At 39.5% G+C, this 13,440-nt stretch overlaps 1 protein-coding gene across 1 annotated transcript; it reads right to left on the bottom strand.

Annotated features, from left to right (window-relative positions):
- Positions 1-473: 473 nt before the first annotated feature.
- On the bottom strand, positions 474-8,368 carry tm4sf18 (transmembrane 4 L six family member 18). The gene is made up of 4 exons (XM_079592897.1): positions 7,951-8,368; positions 5,951-6,022; positions 5,039-5,181; positions 474-2,184 (listed from the first exon to the last, which is right to left on the bottom strand). The coding sequence occupies exons 1-4, from the start codon at positions 8,257-8,259 to the stop codon at positions 1,986-1,988; spliced, it is 723 nt and encodes a 240-aa protein (XP_079449023.1). The 5' UTR covers positions 8,260-8,368; the 3' UTR covers positions 474-1,985.
- Between the last annotated feature and the right edge of the window lie 5,072 nt (positions 8,369-13,440).

Raw genomic sequence — 13,440 nt, 5'->3', positions numbered from 1 at the left:
TGAGAAGCAAACAAGGCTCTTGACATTGGTTTCCCCGTCTGTGTGACAAACAGCGGCTCCGGCGGATCAGCACTGGAACGGCACCTGCCAAAATCTGACCCCTCCCGAAAGCACTGGATCACTTGCTGAAGAAGCAATTGTAATTTTTGTGTAAAACGACAGCATGAGCGTTTTTGAACGTACTGACAGCAGCAAAGCAAACAGCAAGCAAGTAGACGGGATGCAACTGAAGTGCTTTAAATAGAGCGCCCTGTTTGAGCGAGCCATTTAGCTTCGAGGTGAGTTAACCAGCTAATGCAGCTCAGCTGATGAGGCTGTGTTAGCAAATAGCGATGCAGCGTCTTGACTACCTGGCCTGCCAGAACTGACGCTGAAACTCAATTTGGACGTCATATTGACATTCAACATTTGACCTTTGAAATGGGTAATTTTTTGGACGTCATTTGGACGTCTATGACAGGTGCAGGAAATTTACATGATTAATATATACATTTTTTTTTATTTACAAATATCAACATTGTTGTTATCAACATGATTAATACATATGAATACAGATTATTAATAATTATTTAAGATCATTTTACAAAAACTCCATTTGATTGTCTCAGCATCAGGTGATAACTGGAGACACAGTTTATTATAGTTTTCCTGTAGCTCGAACAGTAGAGCATCGGTGCTTGCAACACAAGATCATGGGTTCGATTCCCAGGGAAAGCAAGAACTGATAGAAATATAAATGTGTAATGCAATGTAAGTCACTTTGGATAAAAAGCATCTGCCAAATGCATAAATGTAAATACAATGGTACAGAAAACACGTCCTCCACCCTTTTGAAACATGGGACTACAGTTATAGAAGTTGTATAAAAACTACGTAAAATGTGTCTACATTTGATGTTGAAAAGACGTCCACAAACGACCACATTTGGACTATAAATAACCCTTACACGGAGGTCCCACGGATGTCAACATTAGACGTGCGGTAGATGTAGAAAAAAGACGTCGTCTGGCGATACAAGACAACCCCTTCAGTGGACCGAAACTGGACGTCCAAAAATGTCATAGAAAAGACGTCACTGGGATATGAGTGAACATGCCTCTAAATATCCAGTCAGAGATTACACCTGCTGGAGATGCTGTTGCAGGATTACCGGCGGTTCATGCTGAACTAAAGGAAGAGTACACCTCAGCGATGTGAAAGACTGAGCTCCGGTTCTCCAACGCATTCTGTTCTGCTTTTTGCTGCTAAAGTTGAACAGGTTATTACTGCACGATTATGGGGGAATACTATACTGTAGAGATTGAACATCTGAAACTGTTTAGTATGATTTTTACATTTTAAAAAAACATAAAATCAGGATGGGGGCTAAATACCTTTTTACAGATCTGTAAACTAAAGTTTGTGCTCACGTACTTAGTGTTGCTTATGTTATGAAATCTGCATGTCTATAAACCATACCAACTCATACCAACTCATACCAACACATACCAACACGGCTTTGTGCAAGTGCTACAGTGTGACTCGGCTTTAAGTTTGAGAGATTAATCCGGCAACGGGATAATGAGGCTTACAGCAACCGCTTCCCAGGGGATTTTTTTTTTTTTGCATTAATGTTGTTCTGCAAAAAAAACAAAAATGTGAAATTATCCACAAATTTAACAAAACAGACTCTAAAACTAAACGAAACCTATATGTATTTATTGAAGGGAGTATTTAAAACACATTACAGTGTTTATAAGTTTATAAAACAACATCCATCAACTGTTCTTCTATTACTCTCAGTATTTAAATAATTTACAAAACAGCTTCCTGTACAAAACGACCAGACCTCATACAAAAATACTTTTATATTTTAGCAAAAATGCATAATGCAGCTAAGTATACAATACAAATGTTAGCGCTGCTAGTAGAATCTGGACTGCAGTGGTGTGGAGACGTCACCAGAAACACAGCTGTTAGTGTGTGTGTGATTGTCAGACCAGTCCTCAAGCGTTCAGGCTGTACTCCTGCTTGTAGCAGCAGGGCCGGCACACGGCGTTCACCAGGCCGCTGATGAGCTGCAGGACACAGATGAGGAACTCCAGCGCGCTGAGACCCAGCAGGATCGACAGCAGCGTCACGTTCCACTCCACGACGCTTGTGGGCTGCGTGCAGACAGACCATCTCTCTCGAGCCAGCAGATACCTGCCGAAATCAAGCAATCCAGTTCAGGATAACACTATAATACTGCTCCGTCATTAAAGGGCTAGTTCACACAAACATGTAAACTCTGTCAGTAATGACTCTCCTCATGTTGTTCCCCGTCAGACTTTCCTTCATCTTCGGGACACAAATGAAGATATTAGTGATTAAATCTGAGAGCTGTCTCACTCCTCCATAGGCTTCTATTGTAATTGAAACTTGCCGGCCCAGAAAGTTAGTAAAGACGATGTTTAAAATAGTCCGAATGAGTACAGTGGCTCAAGCTTCAGTTTATCAAGCGACGAGTATGATGCGTGTGATGCTGGCCAATAGAGAGCCTCCGTTCTGACGTACAAGCCAGAAGCGCTGCACTGTTAGACCGTGTGTCCACCAAAGCGTTTTTTCACGCGGCTGGCGTGTTTTTTCAATTGTTTTCAATGGGAGCGCCACGTTTTTAAAACGCCATGAGCGTAACGAGGCGCTAAGCGTCTTTTTCACGCTGAAGCGCTGAGCGTTCGGCGTTTTTTACTGGTCGCCGAGAGTTGAAGAATGTTCAACTTTGGGTAAAACGACGCGCTCATCACTGTCACTTTTTACCCAACCGTCCAATAACAGTGGAGGAGGGGCGGGACTAATACCACACCGGCCAACGGATATTCTGTATCATAGCAATGAAGCGTCTTAACTGAAAAAAAAACTGCGCTGCCAAAATGCTCTCAAGCGCACATAGCTCGGCGTTTTCAGCAGGCTAAAAACGCTTTGGTGGACACACGGCCTAAGTTTATCAAGCGGTGAGAATACGTTTTGTGCGCAAAAAAACAAACTAAAATAACGACTTTATTGAACTCTTGATGTTCTTCTGTGTGTTCCTCCGAGTGAGTTCACGTAGTGTAAGGCCGTGTGTCCACCAAAGCGTTTTTAGCCAGTTGAATACGCTAGGCGCTCTGCTGAAAACGCCGAGCTATGTGCACTTGAGAGCGTTTTGGCAGCGCAGTTTTTTTTTCAGTTAAGACGCTTCGTTGTTATGATACAGAATATCCGATGGTCGTGTGGTATTAGTCCCGCCCCTCCTCCACTGTGATTGGACGGTTGGGTAAAAAGTGACAGTGATGAGCGCTGCGTTTTACCCAAAGTTGACCATTCTTTAACTCTCGGCGACCTGTAAAAAACGCAGAACGCTCAGCGCCTCGTTACGCTCATGGTGTTTTAAAAACGTGGCACTCCCATTGAAAACAATTGAAAAAACACGCCAGCCGCGTGAAAAAACGCTTTGGTGGACACACGGTCTAACAGTGCAGCGCTTCTGTCTTGTACGTCAGAACGGAGGCTCTCTATTGGCCAGCATCACACGCATCATACTCGTCGCTTGATAAACTGAAGGTTGAGCCGCTGTACTCATTCGGACTATTTTAAACATCGTCTTTACTAACTTTCTGGGCCGGCAAGTTTCAATTACACTAGAAGCCTATGGAGGAGTGAGACACTCTCAGATTTAATCACAAATATCTTCATTTGTGTCCCGAAGATGAAGGAAAGTCTGACGGGGAACAACATGAGGGAGAGTCATTACTGACAGAATCTTAGTTTTTGGGGTGAGCTAACCCCTTAATGATTAACTACAGGAACAAATGAGTAACGCACTATTAACATTCTAGTAACTATACTATTTTTTTCATACCTCACTGAGAACTACTATACAGGTTCATAATTAACATGAATAATGCATAATTTATAATAAAAGGTAATGGTAACCCACTCGTAATGACTCAAGTGTTACTACAGGAACTACTAATTACCTGGATAATTATTCTACTGTGAAGATCACGGGAACACACTAGTAATGACTGAAGTGTTGCCAAATACATCGATAGTAATTACTATTCAAAATCTTACAAAAATCTCAAAAGCTTACAATGACTTCAGTCAATATGAGGTATTTTCATGGTTTTCACTTTCGAATACTGATCTAAATAATGAGTAGTTCCTGTAGTAACACTTGAGCCATTACTAGTGGTTACCATTATATTTTATTATAAATGATGTATTATTCATGTTAATTATGAACCTGTATAGTAGTTCTCAGTGAGGTATGAAAAAATACAGTTCTGGCGGATCACGTTAGTCAAGCTCGCATCAGTGACTATCAGCTGATCCTCTACCTATAGGAATACGACACTATCACTGTATACATATATAAGCTCTTCAGTATTATCAGCAGCGATGGCGTTTCTCAGGAGCCGATTACCCTCCTCCCTCCCCAGCTCCTCCTGTCTCAGTCAGGATTTGGCATTCCCCTTGAATCAGAGTAAATTCTCGAATTATGTTGTACTTTAAGATCTTGAATGAATGATGTCTGCACACATTCATGTTGGTTCTGTTGTGTTTACCCTGAGGAGAGTTCCTGCTAGACTGACTGGATGCGCAGGGAGATCTCGTCCAGAACAGAACCACACCGCTAATCCAAACTGTATGCTAATTGTCAATCGTATGTGACGATAGTGGTCCTGACAGAAATAGTAGTTCCCTTTCGTTGTTACTTCGATTTACGTCGAATGACGACGAAATGTGGTTCGCTTAGAAGCCTATCCTCATTTCGTTGTCATTCGACGTAGCGTCTCCGTTCCCTACTCAGGGAACGAGGGTTACATCCGTAACCGAGACGTGATTAGCTCAACAGCGCTATTACTACTAATGTGTTAATCAGAGTTTCTTGTTAGTTAATAGTAGTCACTAAAATGTTAATAGTGCGTTACTCATCTGTTTCTGTGCAGTTATAAAGTGTTACCGAGTTCAGGACTTTTTTGTCTAATGAAGTCACCATCATTGCATATCAAAAAGAAAGAGAAAAGGAGCTCACTGTCCCCTGTCGTCCTTAAAAGGAGATTCCCATCCCATTTTAGTGAAGCAGTACGGCCCCTTCAGGAGCGCCACAGCGGAGATCAGGAAGCAGAACCCAGAGCCGGCGAGCCCCACCAGCGCCGCCATCACCGAACCACACATCTACACACACACACACACACACACACACACACACACACACACACACACACACACACACACACACACACACACACACACACACACACAGTGTGAAACTGATGAATTTGGCTGACCAAGGGTGTGTTTCCTGTACAACGCTGTAACTCGCTGCTTTACCACCGTAGTACGATATCAACTATAGTCACGACTGTTTCCCGAAACCGCAACTTGCTCGTTCAACCACGTTGCTTAATGACGTCACGCAGGAGTGGAGTAATAACTACTTTTAATGAATCTGTTTGAGATCGTATTAACGCTAGATGTTTTGCTAGAAATTGCAGACGACTAATTCCCATTTTTCTCAGATATTTTGCTTCATTTACAGACACAATCATAGGCTTGTTCTTACATACTCGTGCACGTTCACACATGCGCACTCTTCAAAAACGACGCTTTAAACATTTGTATGTACAATGTATGTATTCTAAATAAAATATATAGATTGTACTGAATGTTAGCTTGCTTATTTTGCTCAAGATAAGGATGTATTGAGTCCACATGTCACGCAAACTAACACTGCTTCTAACCACAGGTCGAGAGCTGTCGCTCCAAACACACGATGCGATGTTGTTTGCGAATGTTCGTTAGAACTATGGCTTCAGGAAACACTGATTTGTTGAACTATGGTGATAACGACAGAACTTGCGACCGTAGTCGATGCTTTCGGGAAACACACCCCTGTACAGCATGTCCTTGAGTTACAGCTCCAAACCCTCTTCCCAACACTCACCGCACAGCTCTCTGTCCCACAGGAATCCACACACTTCCCCATTCCCAGAAACACGCAGGCCGGGATCAGCACCTGCATGTGGACAAGCAGCGTTCAATACAGTTCAACCGGCTAGTAATTGAACCTCAATAATGCATTTTACTTCTGACACCAATGGGATATTCAACAAGAATGGAACATTTTATCAATGGACTGTGAAAAGTGGTTTGGTAATCAGGGAAAATTGTGTTGGATGTGGAGCAATCTGGCATTTTGATGAAAGATTATGAAGATATCGTCGACGAGGAACTAGGGTTGTACAACGCTATCTCACGACCAATTCATACGAATGTGCACAATTAGTCTAAACCAGGGCAGGGTTTAGGGGCGGGGTCAGGGGTAGGTCATCCGTACCAATTCATATCAATTGGTCAACTCGTAAAATATGTGCGATTTAGCAAAAATAGTAGAATTCGTACAAATTAGCCACCTCGTAAAATACGAAGTTGCCGTGAGATCGGGTTGGGTTGTAACAATATATCGTGTCACATTATATCGCAGTAATGTGTGCGCTGCAGATCGGTATGCCCAAGCCCAACACATGAAGATATTAGAAGACATCTTTGTCGTAAGAGAGTTATGTATAATAATGCAATTTCAATCATTTTTTGTTAACTTTTTATCATGTGACCCTGGATCACAAACCCAGTCTGGAGCCGCACGGGTATATCTGTGGCAATAGCCAACTATACATTGTATGGGTCAAAATTATCAATTTTTCTTTTATGCCAAAAATCATGAGGATATTAAGTAAAGATCATGTTCCATGAAGATATTTAGTAAATTTCCAACTGTAAATATATATATAAAACATGTATTTTTGTGAGTGAGTGCAGCACAATCGTGAACATAAATGCACAACTTTAAAGGAGATTTTCTCAATGTTTAGAGTTTTTTGCTCCTCAGATTCCAGATTTTCAATAGTTGTGTCTCGACCAAATATTGTCCTATCCTAACAAACCACACATCAATGGAAATATTATTTATTCAGCTTTCAGATTATGTATAAATCTCAATTTAAAAAAATTGACCCATGTTTTGTGGTTCAGGGTCACATATGTCTTGGAGTATCGAAATAATATCGTATCGTGAGTTCAGTATCGTGATTTGTATCGAATCGTGATATGATGGCACCGTTACACCCCCAATGCGATTGGTATATTGGCAAACATATTGGTTATCTGAAGATTTTGACCCAGTACTTGTACTTCAGGTTAAGCTTAATTCCATTACAAGTAAAGTTTTCATTGCTTAGGTGTTTCATTGTTTCCTCAGATGTACTGTAGCCTATGTCTTGTGTAATAATGTCGCTTTATCCATTTTTTTAAGTGTTAACTCATTATTTTCTCCTTTAAGGTGTTCATTTATCAACCAAGAAATGCCCAGAAGTTTACTTTATAACATTCATTCCAACCCAATCTTAGGAGAATTTGTAAGTTTTCTTTGAGTCGCCCAAATTCACACAATCTGAAAATATGAAAATGGGTCAAAGGTCACCGGGTCCACCCCTAAACCCCGATCCGTCAAGGGGGCGTTTCAAACTGTCTTGAGAGTGTGTTGCTCATCCCACACACTCAACTGCAGCGCTTTTGACCAAGAATATTCCCATTGACTTTTACTGTTTTATTACGCTTCTTTACTACATCCATATATGCATTTGGCAGACGCTTTTATCCAGAGCGACTTACATTGCATTTCAAGGTACACTTTTACATTCTTATCAGTTCTTGCTTTCCCTGGGAATCCTAACATCCATAAACCAAAACCTTAGTTATTATACATTTATTACCTCATTGCAGTGATTTTAAGTTTTAACTCGAAACTTCAACCAAACACTTTAAAACATTTTTATATTTTAACTAAGATAATATGTAGTGTTTATTCAGTTTTTTGCTCATGGGAAGAGAGTGTGTCTCCACCAACACTTTCCCACACAAGACAACATTCACACCAACACTCACCAGAAAACCACCTCCTCCGATCCCCATAAAGTACCAGACATATGTGGACACATGATCCTCCTGAATGTATATCAACTTCCCGTCGGGAAAGAAGAGCAGGACGTTTGCCACGATGCAGCAAGTGGCGAGAGGGATGAGGGCGAATCCCAGAGACCTGGCGAATCCCAGCGAACACATCTTCACACGCAGCGGAGCGACGGAGACTGTAATCCGGGACAGGACTGGGGTGGTGGACGGAGGAGACGAGGGTTTTAAGAGACCCCCCTCGTCCCCTCGAGGAGGAGGAGGAGACAGGAAACTGCCTGACATTATACAGTGTGACCGCAAACTCTCCGGCAGACCCTATGACACTGTGGGGGACTTTGTTTTCCCTCAAAACTTGTGATTATGTAGATATTCAGAGATTCTATCAAATCTCAACCTAAATTGACACAGTTGAAATCATGTTGAGATCTAGGTTTGCATTTTTAACCTCGTGCTCAAGGTCGTGAAACCACAAGGTACTTCTTAGAAAGAGAAACTAATGTTGCATTTCTACAAGTATCAGTTTCTTACAACAAGGCTCCCGGCATAGACGACAGATGGAGAGGGGACCTTGTCTTTGAGAAGTGATGACTAAGTGAAAAGTGTCTTTATTAACAGAGAGTAAAAGTTGGTGTGAGGTATTCATTGTGATTGTAATGTATGTTCAAAAGTTAGAGATTTTTTTATGTTTTTGAAGGAAGTCTTCTGCTCATCAAGACTGCATTTATTTTATTAAAAAACAGCAAAACTGTAATATTGTAAAATATTATTACAATTTAAAATAACTGTTTTCTAGATGAATATACAGTAAAGTGTAATTTATTCCTGTGATCAAAGCTGAATTCTCAGCATCATTACTCCAGTCTTCAGTGTCACATGATCCTTCAGAAATCAGTTTAATTAATATAATGATTTTCTGCTGAATATTTTTTTGTGGAATTACGCCTTTGTCTTTATAGGCACATGTGGTCAGATGTTGATTTAACACTTCTAATTTGAGACTATAGATGGCATCACTTGCTGTCACACACACGCTAATGACATTGGGTTCAGAGATCACAAATGCTATCTCTTTAATATAAAACTGAGACTTTGCTGAAGTGTCCTCACTCTCTCCCAGAGAAAGCAGACGTGATTCCCTCACGTGTTCCTCCTCGGATGGTTCTCCTCAATGTCTTTGGCAACATGGATATTTAGATGGGGATCATCTTGCACACATTTGGTAGTGGTGTAAATCTGTATTAAGCCAGACCAACATGAAGTAACTCAGGTGTTTTCTGTGATTCAGGATTGGACGCTGGTAATCAGGCTTTATGAATAGGAAGTCTTACGGTGCATTACGTAACTCCTCAGATTTTTCCACAGAGGATACAGACGTCCACTGTTGTGTTGAGCTGGGCTATGGGGGGGGGGGGGGGGGGGGAGAACAACAATAACGTCCTCAAGCGTCTGTAGTACGACACAAACGAATGTTGTAGAGCCGTCTTGATGAACTTCTTGCTCCTTTGATACTGGTCTAATATCAGTGAATATATATTTAATACTTGAGAAGTTTAGTATTCATGTAATGGTGGTTTATTAAAACTTTATTAAAACCATTAGTAAAACATTTTGATTTCTATACATGTGTGTTAATAAGAGGTGAATAATTTCTGCTTATAACTTCTATTCCCTTTGTCAAGAAGAAGTAATCTTCAGCATAAATTTAAACCCAGTAATAAGTACTTATTGCAGACGTAATATACTTGTAATGTTTGTAATGTAATGTTTTTAAACACTAAATTGCATTTGAGTCTAGTTTAGTAATATTAAATGGGTAACACTTGGGAAACACATATTCACTAGTAACTGTGAATTATGCCTCAAACTCATAATTACTGCTTATTAAGTCAGTAAGTCAGTAGGGTAGTTGTTAAGTTTAGGTATTGGGTGATTAAGTGACGTAGAATATGATCATGCAGAATAAGGCATTAATATCTGCTTTATAAGCACTAATAAACAATATGCAATATGCAAGCTAATAAGCAAAAGTTGTTCCCCAATTAAAGTGTTACCATCAAATGCAATTCGCTGAACTCAGTGCCTTTTGAACAACTTACGTTTGACTTTATATTTTATAATGATTTATTTTGTCTTAGAAATATGGTTATTGCTGATGTACTGACATTTATGGTAAACTAAAATACCTTTATGTCATTTCTATTGAAACTTGTAAATCATGTTTTTGGTCACACTTTAGTTTAGGGTCTAAATCTCACTATTAACTAACTATTAACTATGACTTTTCCCTCCAAAAACGCATAATTACTGCTTAATAGTCAGTTGTTAAGTTTAGGTATTGGGTGTTGAATATGGTCATGCAGAATAAGGCATTAATATGTGCTTTATAAGTGCTAGTAAACAGCCAATATCCTAGTAATGTGCATTATAATAAGCAACTAGTGAGAATTGGATCCTAAACTAAAGTGTTACCATGTTTTTAAATATATCTGTAATAATTACACATTTGTAACGATAAAGTTGCAATTTAGTACATTTAAAATGTACTTTAATGTAATGTCGAATAACGAATTATAATGAAGTACTTTAATGTGCTTTAGTATGTTAGTCAACAACACACCAAAATAATTACTTCTTTAAAGCACAACAAACTTCATTACAGAAACAATGATTTAACATGTACTTCAAAGTGCACTTAAGTGTCCTAAAACAGTCATAAAAGTGACTCTCTTTAAGTGCACTTAAATGGCCTTTTATTTATTTCCTATTATCTTATCTAAGTACCGATTTTGTTAAATATACTTTTTTTGAAGTACACTGCAAGTGCAAGTTCAAAACAATGAATCACACTTCTTTCTTCACCACAGAGATGCATGACCCTCTGTAATAAAACAATCCGTTATGAATTATGTCGTGAAGCAGTGCTTAAAAGCGTGTGAAATCACTGTAACGGCCTCTTGTGGCTTATTACAAACAGCTGTAAGAGAACAAAACACAACAATGTTCAATTAATACTGTATAAGCTTACTACTAGTAATCAATTATTCATTAAATCAAGTAATAGAGTTAATAAACTGAGTAACTAATTGAGTAATTTATCACTGTAAAAAAGTTGCTGCCTCAAATTTTTAAGTACAATCAAATTAGTTAAAAAACTGAGAAAAAAATTATTGTATAACATAAAAAAGTTGAAAGTTGCTTAACTTATTTTGAAGAGTTAAAGCAATGTTAAAACACATGTTGTCAACTTATTGATCATATACTTTTGTACAGTGTACAGTGACTGTTGCTGTTCCCAGAATGTATTCTCTTCAAACATGGCTCAGTTTCCAGTCATAACTTTACATTTAATAAAACTTCAAATGTTTCTTTCTCACAGTCCTCTGGCAGGACATTTTTTGACCTTATAAACTTCCCTTTATGAGTGCAAATGAATCAGACTAATGGGGGAAGAAAACAACGGAAGTGCAATGACTGGACTTCCTGATAAATGTAATGAGTTTATTCTTATAGTCGGTCACCTCAGCCACGAGTTTCCTAAAGACACATTTGTCCTCCACCCCTGATTTCCTTTGTGGAGAATGAACGGGAGCAGATTCCAGCGTCCTGACACATGTCGAGAGCTTTTCTGCTGTGATCTCACCCATACGGACACATCCTCACATCCGCCGTATGCTGTGGCGTCATGTGACCACAAGCGTGAGCGGTGGACTTATTAGACTTTAATGACGTGAGAGAGCAGAAAAAACTCATTTATAACTATCATTCATTCATCAGTTTGGAGGCTGGGAAGGTCAGACTGAGCATTGTTAAACGGGACGGTCTTTGAAAGTTACATTCAACTGTCTAGAAACCAAAACACGGTTCAAACCCTGTCTAAATGAGTCAGGGTTAGGGTTCGGTCCACTTTTTGAACTTAATAAGCTATCTATAAAATTACATCTTAGAAATATATGTCAACATTTGAACCAACATTTGATTCCGTCTGTACTTGTCAAGACTGTTCTGGGTTTGAGTTCTTGAGTGAATTCATTAGTTGCCATGGTTTTTGATTTGCATCTGTGTCTTGTTAGTGATCTCGTTTAGGTTACGTTTACATGACAACGATATGCTTAAAATGGAGAAGTTTCTCCTTTGAGTTTTCAATTGTCAAAACGACACCCATGGACACGGATCCGTGGAAACGACTGAAAACGCAGTATTCTGCTGCCAGGCCAGTAGATGGCGATGACACACTATAGACCTTCTGTAGCCCCGCCCCTTTCCAGCGCCGCGCTCGTTGTCTTTTGACTTCCGGTCTGTATTTTCACAGCGATCTTGCGTATTTATGAATGAACGGCTTGTTTAAAAATCTTCCCGGTCGTTGACATTTGTTAAGACATCTGCATTACAATCCTCATGATAACTTTCGTTAACTTTACATTAAGTAAATCCACTTTAAAAGCTAGTTACTCCTGGGCAGCGATCCCATTGAAATACACAGAACGACCGCAAAGCGGAAGTTCAAAGACACTATTCTAAAGATGGCGGCGCCCTCGTTTCTCTGGCGCATAAGGTCTATAGACGGAACACGTAATACGCATGTGCATGACGTCATCGCGGTTTTTGTTGTTTACACAGATACCGTTTTCAAAAAACTTGCACAAAGTTTTCAAAAGTTTGTGTTTTCAGGCCCCAAAAATGCCGTTGTCGTGTAAATGAACGGCCAAAACGCATGACAAGTTGAAAACGGTGTCAAACTAAGTTCACTAGTTGCCATGGTTTTTAATTTGCCCTCGTGTGTTCCACCTGTGTCTTGTTAATGATCTCATTTAGTCCCTCAGTGTTTCCTCTGCATTGTAGACCTTTGTTTGTTTCATTCGTTCCCAGATCTCGTCAACGTATTAATAATAATAATGTTTTAATAAGCCTCTCAGGGCTGAATATATCAGAGATGAAGTGTCTGCACAGCACATGTGTGACCCTGGATCACTTCACCAGTCTGGAGCCGCACGGGTATATCTGTGGCAATAGCCAACTATACATCGTATGAGTCAAAATTATCCATTTTTCTTTTATGCCAAAAATCATTAGGATATTAAGATCATGTTCCATGAAGATATTTAGTAAATGTCCTACCGTAAATATATAAAACATGTATGTTTGTGAGTGAATGCAGCACAATCGTGAACATAAATGCACAACTTTAAAGCAGATTTTCTCAATGTTTAGATTTTTTTGCTCCTCAGATTCCAGATTTACAATAGTTGCGTCTCGACCAAATATTGTCCTATCCTAACAAACCACACATCAATGGAGATATTATTTATTCAGCTTTCAGATTATGTATAAATCTCAATTAAAAGAAAAATGAAACATGTGACTGGTTTTGTGGTCCAGGGTCACATATATAGAATGCAGTTTCACAGCAATACATGCCATGCAGCAAATCCACACGTCCTTCATAGTCTAAATTCTTATTGAAGC

The sequence above is a fragment of the Phoxinus phoxinus genome (assembly GCF_949152265.1).
Source record: "Phoxinus phoxinus genome assembly, chromosome: 20".
In the NCBI taxonomy this organism is placed as follows: domain Eukaryota; kingdom Metazoa; phylum Chordata; class Actinopteri; order Cypriniformes; family Leuciscidae; genus Phoxinus; species Phoxinus phoxinus.
The sequence above is the reverse complement of the archived record's forward strand: the minus strand, read 5'-3'. Positions and strand labels throughout refer to the sequence as shown.

Excerpts from the sequence above, each read along its gene's own strand:
- tm4sf18 (XM_079592897.1), bottom strand. The coding sequence starts at position 8,259 with ATGTCAGGCAGTTTCCTGTCTCCTCCTCCTCCTCGAGGGGACGAGGGG. Across the intron at positions 6,023-7,950 it reads TCGGAGGAGGTGGTTTTCTG|GTGCTGATCCCGGCCTGCGT; the intron begins GTGAGTGTTGGT and ends GTCCACATGCAG. Across the intron at positions 5,182-5,950 it reads GTGGGACAGAGAGCTGTGCG|ATGTGTGGTTCGGTGATGGC; the intron begins GTGAGTGTTGGG and ends GTGTGTGTGTAG.